Source organism: Cetorhinus maximus, chromosome 7 (assembly GCF_964194155.1).
Source record: "Cetorhinus maximus chromosome 7, sCetMax3.hap1.1, whole genome shotgun sequence".
NCBI classification, from domain to species: Eukaryota; Metazoa; Chordata; class Chondrichthyes; order Lamniformes; family Cetorhinidae; genus Cetorhinus; species Cetorhinus maximus.
In genome coordinates this window covers 59,114,633-59,140,520 of record NC_135885.1, presented here as the reverse complement: position 1 = coordinate 59,140,520, position 25,888 = coordinate 59,114,633, and the positions used below count along the sequence as shown (strand labels likewise).

The 25,888-nt window shown below is 39.3% G+C and overlaps 1 protein-coding gene across 1 annotated transcript in view; it reads left to right on the top strand.

Annotated features, from left to right (window-relative positions):
- Nucleotides 1–2,914: 2,914 nt before the first annotated feature.
- The window catches only part of gcc2 (GRIP and coiled-coil domain containing 2), a 67,346-nt gene continuing 44,372 nt past the window's right edge, over nt 2,915–25,888 (top strand). Inside the window, exons 1-10 of the mRNA XM_078545556.1 lie at nt 2,915–3,268; nt 8,286–8,342; nt 9,344–9,428; nt 10,612–10,679; nt 12,027–12,131; nt 15,033–17,522; nt 18,588–18,660; nt 22,344–22,444; nt 22,537–22,635; nt 24,127–24,246. Of these exons, the coding sequence (XP_078401682.1) occupies nt 3,263–3,268; nt 8,286–8,342; nt 9,344–9,428; nt 10,612–10,679; nt 12,027–12,131; nt 15,033–17,522; nt 18,588–18,660; nt 22,344–22,444; nt 22,537–22,635; nt 24,127–24,246 (3,204 nt within the window). The 5' untranslated portion in view covers nt 2,915–3,262. The remainder of the gene's footprint in view (nt 3,269–8,285; nt 8,343–9,343; nt 9,429–10,611; nt 10,680–12,026; nt 12,132–15,032; nt 17,523–18,587; nt 18,661–22,343; nt 22,445–22,536; nt 22,636–24,126; nt 24,247–25,888) is intronic.

Here is a 25,888-nt window from a genome sequence, read left to right as displayed (position 1 = left end):
TATCATCAACAAGGATATGACTTTTGGATTTTTATGGCAGAGGACCCAACTGCTGCGTTAAGTGTAGAACCCTGCAGACAGGAAGCTAGGAAGAGAGGAGACAAAATGCACATTCTTCCCTTTAAATCAATCAACCCAGAGAAAGACTTCATCTTACACAAAACTAAAGCCCATCAAAATCTTGCATAATCGCTACTAACTACTAAGGCAGGAAGGCCTCAATCAATGCAATTATGCGAACCTATCAATACTCCACATATACAATGGCTTTCAGTTCAAGACTAGTTACGGGGGCAGGAAGACAATGATAAACATCATGTGAGCCCATTAAAAACAACGAGACAACAATCACCTGAAGAAACCCAAATCAGACAAAGAACTAACCTTGATTTGGTTTTAGATAAGAAATTCGAAAAAAAACAGTATAACTGGGCCACCAGTTACGAAGGTGAAGCTGTGACAGAAGGGTGAGCAGTTTTGAAAGCTGACACAGGAGGGTGAGCAGTTTTTGGAGTGGTTAAAAACAGAGTTTAAACAGGGAGAGGTAGCTCAGCCAAGCGGAGGGAGGAGACCTGGAGGTTTGTAGGCCCCCAGGCAATATCACGGCGACGGGCATGGGGTGGCAGGTGCAACCGAAGACAACAAGGCCGCAACCGCAGCCCTCCACGAAGATCGACCACCCACAACCGCGCCCTCCACCCAACTGAAGAATCTTCGCAGATTCCACAGACCAGGACTACGTGGGGACGGCAGGCCCCAGAGGACACAAAGAGCGTACCCAAAAACTGCAACCGGCTTACCTGGCTGGATTTGGAACTGTTAAGGAACCCTGGTTGGTGAGCATGATCTCTGACCTCTCCTAGTTCAATTTAGTTAGGTTTTGGGGGTGGGACAAGGGTAAGGGGGTAGTAGTGTGATTTTCCCTTGTTACGCTGTGTGTTCCCCATTCTTAACTAAGTGTACTTTGTAGGTCTGTATAATCTCAGTGTAATCCTAATGTTATAAGTTCATTTGTGACTTCAATAACCCCAGTTTCTTTTCTTGCACCAAATCCAGTTGTCTGCTGCACTTTGTCACAACCCCCAAATAAGTCCAAGGTCTAGAACCCAGGGATAGGAAGCGATTCGGACCGCTCAGATGTCAGAGGTGAAGCTAACACACACCACCACCCCCTACGTTAGCATGGAATGAGGATTGGTTAATACATAGAAGACAGAGAGTCGGGATTAATGGGTCTTTTTCAGGTTGGAAAAGCATAACTAATGAAGTGTCAAAAGGATCAGTTCTAGGGCTGTAATTATTTACTATCTGTATTAATGACTTGGAGGAGGGGGCAGAGTGTAATGTATCCAAATTTGCTGACGATACAAAAATAGGTGGGAGGGCATGTTATGATGAGGACATAAGGAATCTGCAAGGGGATACAGATAGGTTGAGTGAGTGGGCAAAAACTTGGCAGATGGAGTTTAATGTAATGGTAGGAAGAATCAAAAGGCAGACTATTATTTAAATGGAGAGTGGCTCCAAAAAATGCAGCACAGAGGGATCTGGGTGTTCTTAGTGCGTGAAACACAAAAAGTTAGCACGCAGGTGCAGCAAGTAATTAAGAAAGCAAATGGAATTTTGGCCTGTATTGCTAGGGGGTTGGAGTTTAAAAACAGGGAAGCCTTGTTACAACTGTACAGGTGTTGGTGAGGCCGCACCTGGAGCACTGTGTACAGTTTTGGTCCCTATATTCAAGAAAGGATATACTGGCATTGGAGGCAGTTCAAAAGAGATTCACCAGGCTGATTCCTGGGATGAAGGGGTTGACTTTTCAAGAATGGCTAAACAGATTAGACCTTTATTCATTAGAGTTTAGAAGAATGAGGATTGATCTTATTGAAATGTACAAGATTCTGAGGGGGCTTGACAGGTTAGATGTTGAGAATATGTTTCCACTCGTTGGGGAATCTCAAACTAGGGGACATAGTTACAGAATAAGGGGACATTCATTTAAAACTGAGATGCAAAGGAATTTCTTCTCTCAGTGGGTAGTGAATGCCTGGAATTCTCTGCCCCAGAGAGTTCTGGAGGCTAGATCACTGGAAGTATTTAAAGAGGGGATGGATAGAATTTTGAAATATCGGGAAATTGAGGGCAATGAGGAGCTGGCATGAAAGAGAAGTTGAGGCCTGGGGCAGATCAGCCATGATCTTATTGAATGGCGGAGCAGACTTGAGGGGTGGAATGGTCTACACCTGCTCCTATTCCTTATGTTCAGTTGTCATGTCAAGGGCCCAGACCAGCATCAGTATGGTGTATGGTTAAGCTTCGCAGACAGCAAAAAATTATCACGGTCAATTGAGCCACCAGTCCCGACTTCTAAATGCCTCATCTTTCACCGTATCAGTCATCAGACGCTGTGAATATAATCTGCGCTTATGCAGGAGCCTTGAATGTCAGCGTCTCAAAGATCAGTTCTATGACTCTCTACATAAGGTTCTGAGGCACATACCAAATGGTGAGAAATTATTTGTTCTAGGCGATTTTGTGTTAGGTCAGACATAGATTCATGGTCAACGTGCTTCGCAAGAAGACCTACAATAATTATAAACAAAAACAAAAATACCTGGAAAAACTCAGCAGGTCTGGCAGCATCTGCGGAGAGGAACACGGTTAATGTTTCGAGTCCGAATGACCCTTCAACAGAACTAAGTAAAAAATAGAAGAGAGGTGAAATATAAGCTGGTTTAAGGTGGGGGGAGGGGGGGGTCTATTTTTACTTAGTTCTGTTGAAGGGTCATTTGGACTCGAAACGTCAACCGTGCTCCTCTCCGCAGATGCTGCCAGACCTGCTGAGTTTTTCCAGGTATTTTTGTTTTTGTTTTGGATTTCCAGCATCCGCAGTTTTTTTGCTTTTATCTACAATAATTATATATGGATGACGGTGGAATGGGCTTGATGGCCTTTCCTCACCATGGAATTTACATTTGGTCCTGGCGGCCAAAGCACCACAATACAATCGGGGCTTTGTGCCTCCAAACACTGTTTGTACGGATCGGAGTTCACGCACGAGAGCAGGCCCGTCGGTATGGTAACCCTCACTTCCGGTAGGAGACGTCAGCAGGAACGCGAGACCGGAGCAACCGGAGGCGGGAGCGGCGATTGGAGGCCGAGGCTGAGGCGGTGATTGGAAGGAAGTGGCTGGAGCCGTCGCTCCGCTTGTTTTGCGCAGTTGATTTGATTGCGGTGAGAAGGGGCAGGCCAGCGCACTGAGGTGATGGAGGTGAGTGGATGGCGTGAAGTGCCACTAGGCCTGGGCTCATAGCTAGTGACTCTGTCTGAATGGTGTGAAATGGAAGCGGGTGGGCGAGTCTGGTGTGAAATGAGTGAGAGCAGCGATAATTCATTCAGTTATTTGTTATTAAATTACGACACAGTAAAGGGTTTGGGTGAGAAGAAGCCGAAAAACTAAACGCATCACTTGTCGATACGGTTGATCTGCGGCAAAACCTCCCCTGTTGAGCTTCTTTATTATGAAATCTAGTTTCCAAAGTTGCCGGTGAACAAAGTACATTTCAAGCTGTAAATTGAATCACTAGTAAATATTTAATTTGCTGTGGTTATTCGCTGTGCCAACACCAAGCAGGATATTTACAAAGCAAATCCTGGTGGGTGCAAGCTATTGGATGCCTCATTCAGTCATTTGAGATCAGCAGTCGCAGTGTACTAAATGGGACGGCATCACTATCTTGCGCGGTACCAGGGTTAGTTTCTGCTGGGGTTTCTCAAGGTAGGTCTGTCTTTGGTAGCAAACTCCAGAGGCTGAAGTTTCCTTTTCTGAGCTATGGGCTAAACACGTCTACAGTTCTGACTGTCTTATTTTCTGTTCAGTTCACATTTCCTGAGTCATTCAACAGCGTTAAACTGTAAAAATCGCTGTATCGAACAGGCTACATATAAGCAGTTTTTGTTGATGTTGTGAAACTTGCTCCTGCAATATACGAACAAGGAGCAAGAATTCCCATTCGGCCCCTCGAGCCTACTCTGCCATTTAATAAGATCATGGCTGAGCAAGTAACCTCAAATCTGTATCCCGGATAACCCATCACCCTCTTGCTTACCAAGAGTCTATCCACGTCTGCCTTAAAAATATTCAAAGCCACTTTTCAGGAAGGGAGTTCCAAAAATTCATAACCCTCTGAGAGAAAAATTTTCACCTCAGCACCATTTTTAAATGGGGATACCCTTTATTTTTAAACAGTGACCCCTAGTTCTAGATTCTCCCACAAGAGGAAACATCCTCTCCACACCCACCTTGTCAAGACCCCTTAAGATCTTATATCTTTCAATCAAATCGCTTCTTACTCTTCTAAACTCCAGCTTTCGGATGCCTCATTCAACAAGCCTAGCCTATCTGACCTTTTCTCAGGTACTAGCCTGGTAAACCTTTTCTGAACGGCTTCCAGCACATTTACATCCTTCCTTAAATAATACTGTACATGGTACTCCAGATGTGGTCTCACTAGTGCTCTATGTAATTGAAGCATAACCTCCCTACTTTTGTATTCAATTTCCCTCGCAATAAATGATAACATTCTATTAGCTTTCCTAAATACTTGCTGTACCTGCATACTAGTCTTTTGCAATTTATGCTCTAAGACACCCAGGTCCCTCTGCATCTCTGAGCTCTGCAATCTCTCCATTTAGATAATATGCTTCTCTTTTATTCTCCCTGCCAAAATTGACAATTTCACATTTTCCCACATTATGCTTCATTTGCCTGATCTTTGCCCACTCACTTTATCTATATCTTTTTGTAGCCTCCTTATGTCCTCTTCACAACTTACTTCCCTACCTATCTTTGTATCATCAACAAACCTGACAGCCATCCCATCCATCCCTTCAAGTCATTTATAAAAATTGTAAAAAGTTGAGGTCCCAGCACTGATCCCTTTGGCACACCACTCATTATATCTTGTCAACCTGAAAAAGCCTACTCTCTGCTTCCTGTTAGCCAGCCAGTCTTCTATCCATGCCAATATGTTATTCCCTTTACCATGAGCTTTTATTTTCCGCAATAACCTTTGATGTGCCACTTTATCAGATGCCTTCTGGAAATCTAAGTACAGTACATCCACCAGTTCCCCTTTATCCACAGTACATGTTCTTCCTCAAAGAACTCCAATAAGTTGGCTAAATATAATCTCCCTTTCACAAAACCATGTTGACTCTGCGTGATTACCTTGAAGTTATCAAGTGCCCTGCTATAGCCAATCTAATAATAGCTTCTAACATTTTCCTATGACAGATGTTAAGCCAACTGGCCTGTAAATTCCTGCTTTCTGTCTCCCTCCCTTTTTGAATAATGGAGCTATGTTTGCTATCTTCCAGTCTAATGGGACCTTCCCCGAATCTAGGGAGTTTTGGAAAATTAAAAGCAATGCATCAAATATCTCACTGGCCACTTCTTTTAAGACCCTAGGATGAAGTTCATCAGGACCCGGGCACTTGTCAGCCCACAGCTCCAACAATTTACTCAGTACCACTTCTCTGGTGACTAATTATCCTGAGTTCCTCCCTCCCTTCCATTTCCTGATTTATAGCTGTCTCAGGGATGTTACTTGTATCCTCTATAGTGAAGACTAATGAAAAATACCTGTTCAATTCATCTAACATCTCCTTGTTTTCCATTATCACTTCTCCAGACTCACTCTCTTTCGGACCAGCGTTCACTTTAACTCATTTTTAAAAATATTTATAGAAACTCTTACTATCTATTTTTATATTTCTGGCTAGCTTTCTCTTGCACTCTATTTTTTCCCTCCTTATTAATCTTATAAACAATGCATTCCATATCTCTGGGGACCTAGGGTGATTCTGCAGTGTAAATCAAGCACTGAACCTACTATTATGAATTATTGATATAGAGCTTGTTGTGATGTGATCTATAATTCCCCTAATCTATAATTTACATTATAGAATAAAGAGGGAATTTACTTGCATTTACATGGCACAGCACCTTATCAAACTAATTATCTTTGAAGTGCAGATTATTATGCGGACAAATACAGCCACCAGCGTGGTGTTGCTTGAGGAAAGAATGTTCTGACGCTGGAAGAACTCCCTTCAAATCTTAGTACTATTTTCATGTGAAGGTCAATTCTTATAATGTAATGTCTAGTTTGACTATCCCTTCGATGTAACATTGCCCAACTTCTCCTGTCTCACTCCTCCACTTCTGCCTCAGTTCATCTGTTGCAGTGCAAACTGTTGTGACTCTATTCCCCCATGATGTTCCAGCATGTTTCCAGGCCAGGTTCACGCTGGTTTTTACTTTTTTGGCCAGTACTGATGAGATGAGGCCAATAAGTTAGTCTGCCTGAGGTGACACCCAGGTATTTTATATGGTGGTCATGAGTAAGTTGTCTTCCACAGAAGGAAACCCGAGTTCTTTCCTGGTGGCATTGTTCAGAAGGGATGTTGACACAACTGTCTTCTGAAGGTGTCAGCTCTGGAAGTGGCATTTTAATAATGCCAGGTCACTGGTGAGTGTCCTGCCTGCTTCCTCTGGTGTCAATCCCTGCATCACCAGTGTTATGTCATTGGCATAGATGAACATCCAGGATTTGGTGCAGAGCATGTACATCACAAACCTATTGAAAAGGGTCAGTGCAAGAACCGACCCCTGTGGCAGACTATAATTGAATGTTTGTGTTCAGATGGTCTTGCCACCAAGACAATGCAGAACTTATGGTTCCTTGTTAGAGTGTTGATAAGTGTTAAGGGTTTTACAGCAATGAATGATAGATGAAAACTTCAGTACCAGGCCTTTGTGCTGGTGCTGTATGCCCATGCCCAGCTCCAATCTCAGCTGCTTCTGGAACCCCGCCTCACTTTTGATAGTGCAAGGATCTGGTCGGAGCAGCATTTTCCTTTTGCCCCTCTTCAAACCACATAATAGGAATTTGTACGTCACCTGGAAAGGTAGGAGGGGCCTCACCTTAATATCTCATCTGAAAGGTGGCACCTCTTACAATGCAGCATTCCTTTAGTTGTACTCTCAGTCCGGATTGTGTTCAAATCCTGGAGTGGCAGTAATAAGACCACCAAGTCTCGAAGTTTTTATAAAACTAAATTAAACATTTATTAATACAAGAAAGATTGTAAGCACATACATATGTCTATAAAATTACTACTATAATAATTACAAAAATCCCCTAATTAATCTGACTCTCAGTTAGACTCCTGGTAAGGCAACAGTAAAATACATCGATTTAAACAGACCCATGGCAAAGCACACCCTGGACAATAGCATTAAAAATGAGTTTCTTTCAGATCTGGGTCCTTGCAGACAGACTTGAGGCTTTCAGGCTGGAGGCTTTAGATCTTAGAATCCCTCCTCCTTTTACAAACAGCCTTCTCTTCCTTTTATGTATTTTCCTCTTTGAATGCAAATTCTCATTGTCACTAGGTTTTTTTTAACTTTAAATCTTCTAACAGTAAAACCCTTTTATAACACGCACTTTACTAATAAGCTTGTAAAAAAATAAACACATTGATTCTGAGCTTTACCTGGTTAGGTATAATATTTCACCCGCTCTGAGGCTCTGAGCCTATCAGCAGCAAGTATGGGGTGGGGGAACGTCTGTGATTGGAGGAGCAGCAGGCAGTGGGAGCTGATGATGCATAAGCCTGAAACTGGAGCAGTGGAGGTGAGAGAGACTGCGGGGTGAGAGAACAGTTTTAAACCTGTCAAAGGAATACTCAACTAACTACGAGCCAGGAAAAACTTGAAGTCAGGGAGGTAATAAATGCCTTGCAAATGAATGTGTGGAATCTCTAGCTTAAGGCTGCATGAGCTCAGGAGCTACTATATGGGGGAAAAATATAGTGGATGTTATTGTAATGAATACTATGTTAATTGGATAATTTAATACGGAACAGTTTTATTTCATAACACAAGTGCAAATTTTTCTTATCACATCTCAAAGCTTTTCACATACTGTGAATTACTTGAGGTGCAGTGACTGTGTTAGAGACAAACATGCAACCATGTTGCATAAACTAAGATCCCAAAATATGATAATTTTAATTTTATATTAAATTTGAACTGTAGTTTTAGGATTTCTCAATTATCCGTTAGAGGCAAAAATGAGGTGTTGATTGTAAGATTGATATAGTGGTTTGTTAGTTGATAAAGTTTTTTGCTTTTATATTATATTGATATAATTGTTATTGGCGCGATGTGAAAACACTGCAACCAATTTCTCAGTTGTAAAGCTTCTGTTTCTGTTTAACAGGAGAGTAGTCAGGATGGTGTGCCTTCACCAGCAACCCCTGGATCAGGAAAATCGAAGGTTTGAAAGAAAAAAATTTTTGCTTAAAGATTAACTTATGATCCCCGTAGAGACTGATAACTTTAAAAAGATTTGAATTCCCAGTGACCAACTTTAAGGAATCACATGTCAATATTTCCAGTTTAAAAAATTTACTGTACCAAAAAAATTAAAATCAACATCATCTAAACCTTACTTAGTAGGCAGCTAACACTTACAACTGCAGAACAGATGACTCTTAACACGACAAATAACCCCATGCCGCATTTTTAAATAAGGTAAAGCACACCCGGCAGAATTGCAGTCTTTGCAGGAAACAGTCCAAAGTCACTCACAGCTTCCAATGAGTTCACTTCCCCCAGTTGCTGAGTTGTAATGTCCAGTGAGCATTAAAGGCCCTGTTCCTCAGATTTCCGAAAATTCCCCAAACTGTCTTCCGGCAACAACATTCGCTTCTGTGTTTCCTTCTCCCAGCCTTGCCAGGACAAATCTTCCAGTGCCTTAAATTTCTGCAAGTTCCTTCTCTTCACCTGGAGGACATGCTTTCACTAGCATTCTGCCTGATAGTTAGCAAAGAACTGCTGCTTGCAATGGCTGCTGTCTCCCTTTCTCTGTGTTCAGGATTTTTTTCAGACTGCCTGGGAGTCTGCACTAAGCATAAACAGCTGCCTCAGAGTCTGCAAATTTATCCATGCTCTGTCCTTTGTTTTCAGGTGTTAAACCTGGCACATAGATTTCCATAAAGTTTAACCCAGGTCACCTGTACCCATGGTGACCAGGTCACACCAGCTTATCACTGGGCAAAACTAGCAGCAGGTTACATGACCTTTTCATTCCATCCTTTTACCATGAATTTAAGGAGATGGTTCAAAACATTACCATCTTATAAAAAAACCTTGCATTCGTAACAAACTGCACAGTTTTTCAGAACTTGTTTTTAAAAAGCATCTAAATATTAATTCTTTGTGAATTAACATTGCAATATGTTGAGTCCGTACTAATTTGTTTTACTGTATTTACAGCTGGACACTCTACCAAAGGAAGACCTCATTAAATTCGCAAAGAAACAGGTTATGCTTTTACAGAAGGCAAAGTCGAAATGCACTGGTAATGTATATAGTTAAAACAGATCTTTGAACAGAAAATTCACTATTAGCACCCTTTTTTAAATAATTAAAATGTGCCTTGTTTTCTCTACTCACTTATGTACTGAATGCTGATCCAGTACACTAAATAGGAAGGTCTACAACACCTGATTACATGAAGAAGTTCAGAATTACAATAATTGTTTTGTACTTTTATTCCTCTTCATTGAATAGTTTAATTCTTAGTAAGGAATTAATTACTTAGTTTTGATGGTCCCACCTCGTGCCATTCTAACTGTACAACACCTGGCATTGTGGATGCAGTAATAAATTCACTGACCTCTATAGTACAAGTTGCCTGTATAATGTGCTAAGGTTTTACATGATTAGGATCATGTATTCTGACCAGCCTACTAAATACAAAATGACAACCTTGCTTTGAGAATTGGTGCTCCTCTCTTGAAAACTTGAACTTTTGTGAAGTTTAGTTTGCAGAGAGTGGCATCCATGCACTGGCTTCTTGCACTTCCTTTACTAAAACTGGCTACCTAATTCCAAACATTGTTCTGTAGAACTACTGTTAATATAGGAAGTTAATTTTAGCTATCTGTACTTAGAGTTTGTGTGTGGACATCACTTTTGCAAACTGAGCTGCAGCAATGATTTGCATTTATAGAACACCTTTAACATTTTTTAAAACTCCCAAGGCACTTCAGAGGAACAATTAATGAATAAATCTCTTCCTTTCTAAGGCTCTGCTTAGAACCCATGTGTTTAATAAACTTTTGGTTTGGTCAAACCTCTTAATACCTTATTCTTTGTATTAGTGTGGGTTTTGTTCTGATAACTGCTCTGAAATGTTTTGGGCACTCTATTACATCGAAAGCACAATATAAATGCTAGTTACTGTGTCTTACTGTATTGTACTCTGGCAGCAATAAACCTTTCAGTGTATCTGACTGAATTATAGACCTTCTAAAAACTGTACCAATTAAAACAAGCATGACTACTGTTTCCTGGCATTATGTAGTACTTCCCTAATTTAAACTCAAATTATATTTGTTGATTTCATAAATTGTGTATACTGTATTTCATTACTGTTTATCCTATAAATATTCATTGTTTAATTTTGGCGTTGGCAGATTTAGATCTAATCGAGCAGTTTATTTTTTAAAGGTTTTACAATACATATAATATCATTTCAGCACTGGAAAATGAAATTGAACAACTCAAAACAAAACCAACTTTTGAAGCTAATGATGCAGTCATCCAGGTAATACTCATGAAGCAGATTTCAATGATTGTAACTTTCTGAATGCTTTTACAGCCAATCCTGCTTGCATACACTTTTCACTTGCTTGATTAAAACCGGTATACAAGCAGGACTGAGTATACTTGTTTAAACTGTGGAAATGATTTTTAGGGCTCCATAGCACAAGCAAAACTATATCATTTTAATTAGTGTGAGTGGTAATCATTTGTGTAAGAAGTGGTTGGTTGTTACACAGATCCATCCAAAACCAACATTTTTGTTGTCTTTATGACTTTTTATGTAAAATTGTTTTGCTTGCAGTAAGTAGATGTTAATGATTTGTTGTAAAATGATGGGCTGTCCTAAATCTCTTGTCCTGGCCAATTCATAGTGGAAGTGACCCTTCCTTTTCCTGACATCTTGCATTTTACCAGCATTATTTTTCCAACATTGTGTTTTGTGGCTATTTTCTTTCCTTGTTTCCTCTTCTTTCCTTCAGGCACCCTTGCCAAGATATGGTTCTCTGGTGCAGGTGGCCCTCGAGTACTTCACCTGGTTAGCCATTCTTATTTTTTGGGCTTAGATAGCGAATGTCATCAGAGGTTATTCAACTGTGAAGAACTTAAAGCCTGTTCTTGCCAAGCTTCCGCTTACAGAACAGGGGCCACTATATGGTGATCGGGAATGGGAACTGTGGCTGACTTATATACTATTGTAGCACAGAATACAGGATAATAGACTGTGGTCCTTCTAGTCTGTATGACTTAGTGCCACATCACAACATGCATTTACTCACATAGCCATCAAGGGAGTTGCATTCTTTGAGTTTTCAAAATGGCATCAAGACTTATTCAAGCTTTTGCTCATTATGCTGTGCTTTCTTGTGCCCAGAGGACCATAAATAGGCATTGATGTCGTTTGAATGCTATATTGGCTGAAGGGCAGTAAGAACTTAAATATGGATGATATGAGAGATAATTAATCACATTGTGAGAGAAAAATTGTCTATTCTCTGTATCATGGTGTTAGCTGCTTTATAAAGTTATAAAAGGGCTTTATTTACACTAAGTCTGAGTAAACAATATCATAGTTGGGTAATGTTAACATTTTTGTGTGCTGCTCAAATACATGTAAGTGCATATTCCATTTATGAGCAACTGACTAATTGAAATATAATTAATCTTAAGGTTATATGTCCATTCATATTTTGAAGACTTTGTGTTATGGAACTATACATGATCCTTATTTATATAGGGATTAGGAAATTACTTCTGTCTAGCTGAATAAAATAATAAATCAGAACTTCTTATAACATTTTTATAACTTTTTTTATTGTTGTAATTTATACTATTCGGTTTATTTGACCAGGAACTAACAACAAGGCTGGATTCAGTACTTTTGGAAAAAGCAGAAGCTCAGCAAAGTGCAGTTTCTCTTAGAAAGGAGATTGAAAAAAATAAAGAAGAATTGAAGGTAGTGACTGATGATTGATCCTGTTTGTTTAAAAAAAGTGATTATTGATCATTTGTGTCCAAAGCTCTGAATTCTATCCCTAATCCTCTCCATTTCTCTCTCATCCTTGTACGCCCTCCTTAAAATCTACTCCTTTGACCAACTTTTTAATTGTCCCTCATAATATCAGCTCAAGCATACGATGCAGGAAACCCTGCCTTGTACATGCCTCCCTCCCTTTCTCCTATCCTGTCATTCTTTCATTCCCCCTCCCTCTCAACTACTGGCAGACATTTTATGTCCCAAGCTGAGTTTTACCTCTAATGCAGCCAACTCATGCCTCCCGATCACATGGACTGAATTGAATTGGCCGAAGACCTCTGATGTTGGGGACCTCAGGAGGAGACCGGGGTGGATCATGCACTCAGCACTTCTGGCTGAAGATGGTTGCAAGTGCTTCAGCCTTGCCTTTTACAGTGATGTGCTAGGCTCCTGCATCATTGAGGATGGGGATATCTTTGCAGCCTCCTCCTCCAATTAGTTGCTTAGTAAGACCATAGACATAGGAGCAGAAGTAGGCCGTTTGGCTCAACGAGTCTGCTCTGCCACTCAGAGATCATGGCTGATCTGATAATCCTCAACTCCACTTTCCTGCCTTTTCCCCATAACCCTTGATTCCCTTACTGATTAAAAATCTGCCTATCTCAGCCTTGAATATAACCTTTACTGTTCATGACTGAATGTGGCTGGATTGCAGAACTTTGATCTGACCCATTGCTTGTGGCATGGCTTTACTTTGTTTATCACATGCTGCTTCCACTGTTTAGTGGAAGTGTAATCCTGTGTTATAGCTGTACCTGGTTGGCACTTCAGTTTTAGGCAACTCTGTTGCTGCTCCTGGCATGCTCTCCTGCATCCATTATTGAACCAGGGCTGATCCTCTGGCTTGATGATAATGGTAGAGTGAAGGATATGTCAGGCAATGAGATTACAGATTGTGGTTGAATACAGTTCTGCTACTGATGGCATACAGCACCTCATGGTGCCCAGTTTTGTGCAGCTTGATCTGTTCTGAATCCACCCCATTTAGCACGGTGGTAGTGCCATGCAACATGATGGAGGGTATCCTCCGTGTGAAGACGGACAAGGACTGTGCAGTGGTCACCCCTACCAACACTGTCATGGACAAATGTATTTATGACAGGTAGATTAATGGGGGCAAGGTCAAGTGGATTTTCCCCTATTTCTGGTTCCCTCACCACCTACTGCAGGCCCAGTCTGGCAGATATGCCCTTCAGGACTCAGCCAGCTTGATCAGTACTGGTGCTATTGAGCCTCTCTTAGTGATGGACAATGAAGTCCCCCACCCAGAGTACATTCTGTGCCCTTGCTCCCCCAGTGCTTCCTCCACGTGTTGTTCAACATGGAGGAGTACTGATTCATCAGCTGACAGAGAATGGTACATGGTAATTAGGAGATTTTCTTGCCCATGATTGACCTGATGCCATGAGATTTCATGGGATCCAGAGTCAATGTTGAGAACTGTATACTACTGTGCCAACATCTCTGGTGGATCTGTCCTGCCTGTGGGACAGGATATATCTAGGAATGGTGATGGAGACACCTGGGACGTTGGTGAGTGTGACTATGTCGGGCTGTCTGTGGGACTGCTCTGCAATTTTGGCACAAGTGCCCAGATGTTGGTGAGGAGGACTGTGCAGGGTCAACAGGTTAGGTGTGTCGTTTCTGGTGTCTAGGTCGATGCTGGGTCACCCATTGGTTTTATTCTTTTTCAACTTTTCTGAATCAATTTTGATACAACTGAGTGACTTGCTAGGCAATTTCAGAGGGAAGTTAAGAGTCTACCACATTGCTGTAGGTCTGGAATTACATGCAAGCCAGACCAGGAGAGCAGATTTCCTTCCCTGAAGGACTTGAGTGAACCAGACAAGTTTTTATGACAGTCCTGTAGCTTTCTGGTCATCATAACTGAGATGAGTCTTTTATTCCAGATTATCATTTAAATTTAAATTTCACCAGCTGCCATGGTAGTATTTGAGCCCTTGTCTCCAAAGCATTAGCCACGCCTCTGGATATTATTCTAGTAACTTTACCACCCTGCTACTGTTCCCAAAGTTTACCAGTGTACTTCCCCATTCTTAAAAAGTGCAACTGTAAGTCTGTTTGAAGCAAGAGAATTTTGTTATTGTAATTTATTTTTTTAAACAAGTAGAATTCTAAAACATTAACACCATTATTTGTTTTTCTGTCCTTCTGATCTAAGTTTTGTTAAAGTATTGTGTCCTTTTAGAAAATGCCACAAACATGCAGCCTGTCCATCAGCATCTGAAAAAGACAAAGATAGATTTATCTTTCAAAGAATCTAGACTCAATTTTAATCAATCTTTCTGCATTGCAAATGCTGGGACATCTATTCCAAGCATTTTTTTTACTATGTGGTTACCTCATTAGGCGAACTGATTTGGATGAATACTGCACCGAGAGTGTAGCTTGTTTTGGCTCAGTAGCTGCTTCCTATGTATGCTCTGATATGGCTATCCCTGTTCAAATGGAAATATTCCACATTTAAATATCATAGTTTGCCTTTGTGGGAGAAACGCATTGCCTTTTTGTTTGCATTTAGTAGCAAAATTTTATACTTAGACTTTTAAACACAAGCCCATTCTACAATGCTTACTGATGTAGTGAAGTTTGTATATGCTAAGGTGCTTCAAATCTGTGAAGATCATTGTAACTTCTGTGCAATATTTAAAAAAACAATGGTTTCTCCATTAATCTTACTGAATATCATATTCTCCCATGTTTATAAACTGTTTAGATGAATATTAATATAACTTCAGTTTGAGGTGAACAGGGCATATTTCCATGAACTATGATTAAAATATATTTTGTACTTTTAAGGATGCATTGTCAAGAGAAACAGAATTCCAGGAGGAGCTGAAATTGTTAAAAAACCAGCATTTAAATAAAATTGAAGCTTTGTATGGGGAATTGGAAGCTGCTCATGCAAAACACACTGAGGAAGTAACCAGGTTAGAAAATGAACTTCAAACATCAAATCTGAAGCATAGTACGTATATTGGACAACTTGAGCAACAACTTGAAGCCTACTCAGCTCAGCAAACTGAAGCAAAGAGATTGGGAGAAGAATTAAATGCAGTTAAAATTGCCTCTGCGGATCAGATATTACAATTGAAACAGCAATTAGAAGCTAGTGCTGAGAAACAAAAGGATGAAATTAGAAAGCTACAAGAAAGTAATGGGGATGCTGTTGCTGGAAAGCAAAATGAAATGAAGGAACTCGAGAAGGAGTTGCAAATAATCCAAGTCTCCCATCATGAAGAAGTGTCAATGTTGAAGCAACAGTTTGAATCTACCGTCAAAGCACATGAGAGGGAACTTAAGAAGTTGGAACAAGATTTAACAGAGAAACATTCACTGAAAGAAAAAAGTCTCGAGAGTGAAACGCTCACTAATAGGACCAACTATGAACATCAGTTGAATCAACTGAAGGAACATATAAGAAAAATTACAGAAGAGCAAAATGAGGTCCGAAAAGAAATCCCAAATGAAGCAGTTTTTGAATCGAATGAGCAGATGAAGTATCTTGAGAATTATGTGAAAAAATTAAAATTGCAGCAAAGTTTGTTACAAGATGAACTTTCCTACGCGAAAGATATAAAAGAGAAACTAGAGATGGAGCTGCACCACACTAAAGAGGAGTTTTTCCATGAACGAGAGGACTGGGAGTTTAAGATAAATGAACTCCAGCTATCCAAAGAAGAATATATGAATGCGGTTACAAAATTGACAGATGAACTTCAATCTATTAATGACCGTTGCGAAATGGCAGTGGCCCAGCAATCCTATGAAATGCAGATTATAACAGAGCAACATAAAAAAGACATTACAGTGCTCGAGCAAACTTTAGATACTGCAGCTGAAAAAGAGAAACTAGAATCGCTTCTTGAAATAGACAATTTGAGGAGGAGGTGCCAAACATTATTGGAGGAGAAAGAAGAGAAACAGTGTCAGTATGAAAATTTGCGTGAAACAATGGAAATATTGCAGACTGAATTAGGAGAATCTGCTTCAAAGATCAGTTATGAGTTTGAAGTTATGAAGCAGCAACAATCTGATGAAATTCATGACCTGCAGCAGAAACTGAGGAGAATTTTTAACGAAAAGGATTCTCTTCTGGAAACTATCAACAGGCTGCAAACTGAAGTTGAGGAGGCTAAAGAACTGAAGCAAACTATAAGTAATTTTCAAGAGAAGAATCAAGAATTGACAAATTTAATGCAGAAGAAAGAGACAAACTTAAAGGTCTTGCAAGAACAAATGGACACTTTAATCAGAGAGAAAGAGGAACTAGTCACAGCAGTGAATGACTCTGAAGAGTCAATGAGTAGTTTGAAACAATCTCTTGCGGTGGAGCAGGATAAATGTGCAGAATTTCAACAGCAAATGCAAGTACTGGACAAGGACAAATGTGAATTGCAGCAAGGATTGGATGAAATTGCACATCAGTTAGAAGAGGCATCTTCAGAAAAGGAGTCTACTTGTCAAAAACTAGGAGAGATGGAAAACAGACTAGGAGCTATTGTTACTGAGAAAGAACATTTGGACTCCCAAACAAAGAATCTGGGAAACATTATTACAAAGTTAGAAAAAGAAAAGGAAGCTTTACAAAAAGATATAGCTATGTTCAGTTTACAAAATGAAAATTTGGGAGCAAATGAAGAAAAACTTAAAGATCTCAATAAACAGCTACAAATTCTGACTCAGGAAAGAGACAAACTCCAACTAGCAGATGGAGCTGAAAAACAGAAACTTTGTGATGTTAAATTTGCAATAATTAAGATTCTTGAACAAGAAGCCTTCAGTTTTACAAATGATACTCCTGAGTTAGACATAATTGAGGCAGTGCAAATACTGGAGGAATCTGTGACAAAAATCATGGAGGAAAAGCATTCTGTGGCGCTGCAGTGCAATGAGCGTGTACAACAATTGCAACAAGAATTGGAATTACTAAGTAATGCAAATAGAGATCAGCAGACTGAACTCAGTTGTTTAATAGATGACCTCAGAAAAGAGAGAACTCTTGTGCAAAAGCATCTAGATGAAGCATTGTTAGATAAGGAAGGATTGCAAAGAGATTTGTTAGAGTTACAGAACCTATGTGAAAAAATCACCCAGGAAAATGAAGATCTGCTCGTTCAAATTCAGAATGTTACAGAGAAGCTTGAGAACTTGGATACAGAAAAACAGGAACAGAATGAGAAAGCTGAAAAAGAAGCAATAGAAGAAAAAGAGGAACAATTAAAGTGCCGGCTGAATGAAAAAGAGTCTGAGCTATCAAAGTTTAAAGAGGAGCTTCAACAATTGAAGGTAACCATTTATATGAAAATTTAAATATATTAAATGAAACTGAAGTACATAATTAATGTGTCTGAACGGAATGTGTTGTAATCTAATAGCCTTATGAATTGTCACAGTCTTTTTTGTTGCCTGAGAGTCTGGGTTTAAGCTGAGCTTCCAGGAAGTGTGTTGAATGCTTTTATCATCTGACTGATAGCTAGGAGTGATTAGCCTGTATCTGTCACCCCAAGATGTCTCCCTCAGGTATGTTTATTAATATACTGAAGACCATGATGATGTAACTGTAGAAGATATATGTTTAATTTCTCATTGTAATCTAGTTTATATGCTATGCATAAATTTCTTAGTGCTGAATACCTGCTTGGAAAGCAAGTTAACAAATTATTTCTGCAAAACAGCCAAATTGATTTGTAAGTATTTTGTTCTTTCTAAAACTTTCTTTTTAAAATCGTTCCAATCTGAAAGGATTTTGAATAGAACTTAAATCATTAATTTTAGATTCACAGCTCTTTTGTGGCTCTTTGTTGGTTTGCATTGTTCTGAAACTTTTTTTATTTTAAACCTTTGCCCACCTCTGCCATGTCATGTCTGTGTACCATGATGAATTTTGCCAAAGAACTTAATTCCTTGAAAGATGAAAGATGCGGTCTGTATAGAATCTTTGAGGAATTATTTATTATGAGCAGTAGGCTTGACGAGAAGAAACTGCCTGCAACTGCCAGACAAAAACATTTGCAAATAAAATTGTTAATAAATGCAATTTTTTATATTTATACTAAAATAAAAAATTAGCCTTGCTGTAATAATTGAACGTAGAATTAAGTTGGCTTTCTATCACTTCAACTGAGAATTTGAAGCTGTTGTTGGGGTACATATGAATAGTCAATTTTTTCACATTTGAAATCGAATATTGAGCGGTAAATTTTATATTTTGAGAGGATAATGGTTGACATCTTGCAGTTTGAAGGAAAAGGGTACTGGTATTTTGCTTGCTGTTTCAAGATACATTATAATGTAAAAAATACCGAACAATGAAGAGTGGGGGTAACCTTTGTTTCCTTGCATTCAATACAGGATTTGATGCAGAAAACATCCAATGAAGAGAATACCATACAAAGCACTGTTGTAGAACTGAATGACAAAATAGGTATGGTTTCCTTTCAGTTCCTATCACTTCTGTTGAAATTTAAAGTGTAAGTATTCAATATTGTATCAAATGGGAATTGAATATTTTTCCCAAAATATTTTTGACTTTTCCCATTAATAGCTAAATTTGGCTCTGCTAAATTGTCCTACAACTTGGCTCTGTGAAGTTGAACTGATTCTACTATATTGAACCACACCCAATATCCAATGTGCCTAATCTTGTTAAAGCAGTGTTATTTTACCCTTTTATGTGCATTTACTTTAACAGAAACTGTAATTGAAAATAAAACAAGTAAATTTAAGACTTTCACATGCACAAGTAGAACATAGTATTAAACAATCTCCTATGCTTTGTTCCATTTATGTGATACAAGTTCCTTGGTTTCACGTTTGTCTTTCAATTGTGACAGTTTAGTCAGTTATGAGGAAGTTTTACAAAAGCAGAATACTACACGTGCTGGAAATCTGTGGAGAGACAGTGTTAAAAAGTTTCATAAGACAATAAGACATAGGAGCAGAAGTAGGCCATTCGGCTCATCGAGTCTGCTCCGCCATTCAATGAGATCATGGCTGATCTGATAATCTCAATTCCACTTTCCTGCCTTTTCCCCATAACCCTTGATTCCCTTACTGATTAAAAATCTGTCTATCTCAGCCTTGAATATAATTAACGACCCAGCCTCTACAGCCCTCTGCAGTAAAGAATTCCACAGATACATGACCCTTTGCGAGAAGCAATTCCCCTTCATCTCTGTCTTAAATGGGTGACCCCTTACTCTGAGATTATGCCCTCTGGTCCTAGACTCTCCCACAAGGGAAAACAACCTCTCAGCATCTACCATGTCAAGGCTGCTAAGAATCTTATGTTTCAATGACGTCGCCTCTCATTCTTATAAGCTCCAATGAGTACAGGCCCAACCTACTCAACCTCTCCTCATAAGAAAACCCCTCCGTACCTGGGATCAACCTAGTGAACCTTTTCTGGTCTGCCTCCAATGCCAATATATCTTTCCTTAGATAAGGGGACCAAAACTGTTCACAGTATTCTAGGTGTGGAGTAACTAGTGCTTTGTATAGTTTTAGCAAGGCTTCCCTATTTTTATACTTCATTCCCTTTGGAATAAAGGCCAACATTCCATTTGCCTTCCCTATTGAACCTGCTGAACTTGTATGCTAGCTTTTTGTGATTCATGCACGAGGACCCCAAATCCCTCTGTGCTGTAGCTTTCTGCCGTCTTTCCCAATTTAAATAATATTCAGCTCCTCTATTCTTCTTGCCAAAATGCATAACCTCACATTTTCACACATAATATTCCGTCTGCCAAGTTTTTGCCCACTCACTGTTTATATCCCTCTGTAGACTGTGTCATCCTCACCACTTGCTTCCCACCTTTTTGTGTCATCCGCAAACTTGGTGATAGTACAATCACTTCCCTCATCCAAGTCATTAATATATATTGTAAACAATTGCAGCCCCAGTACTGATCCCTGTGTCACTTCACTAGTTACATGTTGCCATCCTGAAACCTGTAATGGAGATCGAGTAACCTTTCATCAGAACTGAAGAAAGATAGAAATGTAAGAGCTTTTAAGCAGTGGAAGGGGTGCAGATAAGAATAACAAAAGGGAAGCCCTGTGATAGGGTGGAGGGCAGAGGAGATTAAATAAAAGATTTCATGATGCAACAGCCAAAGGGAGTGGTAATGGATGTAGTAAAGAAACAAAGATTGTGTCCAAATGAGGCATAAATGGCTACATAAAAACCATCTAAATGCAACATGAATTGATACAGAAAGAAACAGGATGAGACCAATCTAAGGAAAAAAAACAGAGCAAGATGGAGGCAGAGGCTATGATTTAAAGTTGTGAATTCAATGTTGAATCTAGAAGACTGTGGAGTGTCAAGTCAGAAGATAAGGTGCTGTTCCTCAAGGTTGCATTGAGCTTCTCTTGAATACCAGCATTCCATGGGCAGAAAGATTAGCTTGGGAGCAAGATGGAGAATGAAAATTAAAATGACAAGTAACCCGAAGCTCATGTTTATGCTTGCTGACTGAAATGCAGTCACCCAGTCTGCATTTTGTTTCCCCAGTGTAGAGGAGACCACATCATGAACAGAGAATGCAGTATACTAAATTGAAAAAAGCAGAAGTAAATCTCTGTTTCACTTGGAAGGAGTGTTTGGGGCCTTGGACAGTGAGAAGGGAGGAGGTGAAAGGATAGGTGTTGCATCTCCTGTGCTTGCTTGAAAAAGTGCCCTAAGGAAGGAAGTGGTGTTAGGAGTGACTGAGGAATAGACTAATGGTGTTGCAGAGGAAGCAGTCCCTTTGGAATGCTGAAAGGGGAGGGCAGGGGAAGATGCCTTTGGTGGTGGCATCATCCTGGAGCTGGCAGAAATGGCAGTGAATGATCCCCCGTACTCACTTTGTTTCAGAGATTCAAGATGGAGACCTCTACTGTGGACACGTTCATTTGGAACAATTTCACTGCCCGCAAGCTCCCACATACTACAGTTTAGACATGCAACGTGCTCTGCGATATCTTTGTCTAGATTCTTTTTATTTTTACATAATTTTTTAAATCTACATGCTTACTTAAACTAAGTTAAAACTCTGGACAAAAAAACTTTACATACTGCCTCAAACTTACATTACAAGTATTGGAGGCTGTCATGAAGCTCTTGATGTATATAATACTATTGGAAAATATTTTTCTTTTAAAATAGAGGTTTAGTCTGTGGGTGTGTCTTAATTGGATTAAAGCCAGCTAGTCTGGATGCTTTGAGTACTAGTTTGGAGATGTAAGCAGAGAAATAGAGGTGCATTTGCGTTTTGTTGAATAGAGCACTCAAGAAGTGGGGTGAAATCTGGCACCAAGATAGCAGAGACCAAGCAATGTTTATATTACTAAAAAAATTGGTACTATGAAAGGCGTTTTATTGTTAGAAGAGATGGAGTTCAAAGAGGCTGGTGATACAATGAGAATTTACATTCAATAAGATGCGTTGGATACAACGAATAGCAGCTTTTGAGTGTGCAGGAGCAGAGGTGATGTAAGGTCAAAGCAGCTGTAAGCCTCCAACTGTTTCCACAGGAACCAAAGTGAAAAGAACCTCATTTTGAATTCGTAAGATAATGTTTTGCCTGGTGTCTGGTTAAGTCTATCGGTGCTGTTGCCTTAATGGAGATTGGGAATTTGTTAAAGATTATGATAGTAGTAATTTGTAGCCACGTATATGTGTTTAATGTGTTGTAACTTAATAAAATGTTTCATTTAGTTTAATATAAAACCCCTAAAGAGCTGGTGGTCTGATTCTTGAATTTAGAGTTGCATCTCAAACATACCACTTAAAAATATAGGTTATGACAGTTGTTTAAAATTTCCCTCGGATTTTTAAATAACTCAGCTTTGCCAACAGCTGGGTCATAACAGAGGCAAAAAGCAATAGTTCCTTCCCTCTTTGAATCAAATTCCACACTTGCCAAACTCCAAAATCTTACACTTTCTTTATTGTGTACTCCATTTGTGACCACTCTGTGTGACCCAAAGAGGAAACTCTTGGCCAGCACCAATGTTTGCATTATTTTGAGAAACCCCATGAAAGTGATATTCTAAGAGCAATGGTTAAAAGATAGACCTTGAAAGAAAAATTGTGTTTTATTGTAATATTCTCATTTTAAACAGTTAGTCTAGAAAAAGTAAGCAATGACAAGGAAAACCGAATAAGCAAGATTAAAGCTGTTGCTGTGAAAGCTAAAAAAGAACTTGATGCCAGTAAAAAACAGGTAAAGTACCAGTCAAAACTTTCAGTTTCCATTTAAAATTAGCACCTACACAGTGTGCCCTTTGATATAAAGAGATGTTTATTTTCAATTAGGTGCTACTGTTAACAGAAGAGATAGAGATTGTAAAGTTCGAGCGAGACAGATTGTCGTCTTCCATAAAAGAAATTATGCAAGGAGCAGAAAGCTACAAGGTACATTATTAAATACTTAAAATTGTGGGTGGGGAAAACAGCAATAGACAGAGAAAGTCTGATTTGTCTATAATTCCTTTTTGATGAAGTGACATTCAAAGTGGTTATTGGAAAGCCCTATAGTATACCTTTTCAGAAAGGTTTCAGTAAAGTTCCACATGAGGTGCTGTTAAGTAAGCTTAGGGAAGTACATGAAGTAAAACTTGGAATTCATTATGGAATTTACTGAATAAGAGAAAGCGCAGTTAGTAGTTCAACTGAGAAGACATACTGGGTAGGGTGCTCCTATTGCTTTTGACCTGGATAAATTAAGTAAATTTGAAAACTGGTGCATTGTGGTTGTTGTTATTCCCATGACACCCACTGTCTAAAAAAATGAAAATAAAAAAAACACCCCTACCAATTCTATTATTATAATTAACACAAGGGTATAATTTCTTTAGGTAATTTTTTCTCCAGAATTCAACGTTAGAGCTCACATCAGCTTTAATCTCTCAGATCGTAATAGTAACTTGAACCAGACTATGAATTTCCTACTTCTAATCACTGCTAGATAGCTATTATTTACTGTATAGATATTGGTTCCAAAGATATTAAACTAGCCATAATTATAAGGTTAATTTTAACCTCATCAATCGCTATAATTGTTAGAAGAATATGTATTATGTTCATTAGAGCAACTTGGAAGATTGACTGGGCATAAAAATAGTCATAATTCAAAGACATTTCATTGAGCTGGGTCAATTCAGCATATTTATATTGCAGGATCTTCTGATTTCAGTTTCACCCTGAATCAGATTCCAGGCTGATGATTGATTGCAAGTTTGCTAGCATCCATTGTTCAGAGTGAGATGTTTATAGTATCACAAGTGAGTTGAGGTTTGCAAATGGTAACACACATGGTCATATGCTGAGCTTTGTACTGCTGAGAAAGGTCTCTTCTCCATGTAAGAAAATGACACTTACTATTTTTCTTCCCTTTTTTTTCACACATTTTTCTTCCCAAATGTTTTGATGGCATTCACTCTTTATTGAGCTACGGTCCCACAGGTGCCACTTAGTCTCTGATGCCTCACCTGTATGGTCGTTAGCCATGTATAAACCTTGAATGGCAGCCTACCTGGGGGCAGTAACAACCAAAAAGATTCTGTTCTCGATCAGCATATACACATGTGCATCCAGCTGCATAGAAATCAAAGTTGGAAGGTTTGCCTGATTTTATTTATTTATTTTGTTTGTATTTATTTTCCCAACCCATGGCCCTAAGACATTCTTACTGCCGCCCCAACAGGAAACTGCTAAGTCAGGCCAGCATCAAGCCTTAGACCTGCCTTGTCACAAAGGTTGAGCTAATCAGTGGCAAAGCTTATTAAAACATTGTTTAAAATAACAGGCAACTAAATTGACAAAAAAGAATGTTTATAGTACAGAGTAACTGTTTAACAACTTTAAATGCTATAGTTTATGTAAGATCATGTTTCTTCGGCTCAGAACCTTTTGCTAGAATATGAGAAACAAGAAGAAAAACTGGATATAGAAAAGGAGCGAGCAAATAACTGTGAACATCAGATGGAGGAACTTACACAACAACTACACGCATGTCTTCAACAGGTGCGATGCTGTGTTCCTGTGCTGCTGCCTACTGAGCAATATTTTTTCATTGATAAAATATAAAAGTTCACAGTGCACCTTCGTCTGTTTCAACTGCGTAATTAAAATGCTTAAAGAACTATTTTGAAACCTTGTAACAGGATTTTGTAAGACCTAGTCAGTAGTGACAATAGCATTAATCTGCATTTCTATAGCCCCCTTAACATAGAAAACAACCAATGATGCTTTACAAAGATGAAAACAGAGCGTGTGCAGCAATATGAATTAAGAAAGGTGTCAAAAAGCATGATTGGCTCGCTAGGTTTTACAAATAGTTGTAATTGCGGGGAGAAAAGTGGCAAGGTGAAAGGATTTAGGGAAGGAGTTAGAAATAGTGGGACTAAAGTTGCTGAAAACTCTGTCACAGTAGCAGAGCAGAGAAATTAGAGGGTGCACAGGAAGCTAGGGCACAAGCTGTGATGTGGGAGTGAAAGGTTGCAGTGGCAGAGTGGGATGAGGTAATGGAAGGACTTAATAAGGACAAGGATTTGTATACTCAGTGCAAACAAGGGAGTTCTGGATCATTTATGGGGGTTGAATCTTGGCAGCATAGTGTGGTGAGAGTTTTGGAGAAATGGAGTCTCCACATAATGAAAGCATGGATTAGGCTTTCAGGGGCAATGGGATGAGATAAGGACAGACACATGAAATCTTGCATACGTGAAAATAAATGGTCTTGATGATGGGTAGCATAAGCTGCTTGAATCTTATTTCAGCAGACCAAGATTGTGTACCATGTGGTTAAGCCTAAGCAAGCAGCCAGAAAGGGCGGTGGTGGGGAAATAGTTCTTCATAGAAAATCAATAAGATGGCTTTGGTTTTCCCAAATTCAATTAGAGGGAAGGTCTGCATTATTCATGACTCTATTCAACAATAATCTGACAACACAAAAGCAGTCACTGAGTTGAGAATTTTATAGGGAGATAGAGCTGGGCATCATCAACACATGAATGGAAACCAGCCCAATCCCTATGGATAATTTTGCTCAGACAAGTGAGGAAACGGAGGGGACAGAGGATGAAACTTTGGAGACCTCACAAATTGCTTGAGAGCATGCAGAGATGCCGTTGATGGAGGTGTGTTAATTAAAATTGGAACGTGTAGGAGTGCAACCAAGGAATAGCAATTCTACCAAGTATATCATTGAGAGGAGGTTTTGGAGCCAGAAAGAGTGGTCAACTATGCACATTGCTGCAGAGAGAAGGAGGAGGGGTAAGGTGCCATGAGTGAAACCACAAAGAATCATTGTTGACTTTGTTCATGATGGTCTCTGTGCTGTGGGCATGGTGAAAGCCAGACTGAAAGGATTCTTACAGGGTATCGTGGGAGAGGTGAGCACAGACCTGGTGGCAGTGACACTCGACAAAGCAATTCAATGCTGCATGTTGCTGTGTGCAATTGAATAAACCTTTCCGAATGGAAATTTTAATGAAGTGCATTTCTTTTACATAAAACTACTTTGTATAAATTGTTTTCAGTATATTACTTGAAAGTAATCTGTTGCAAATTATCATTGTTCAACATTATAAAATATATGGCTGGTATGTAGCTATAAACGACAATGTATTAAACAAGTTTTTTTTTCAGTGCATTCAAATCCTCT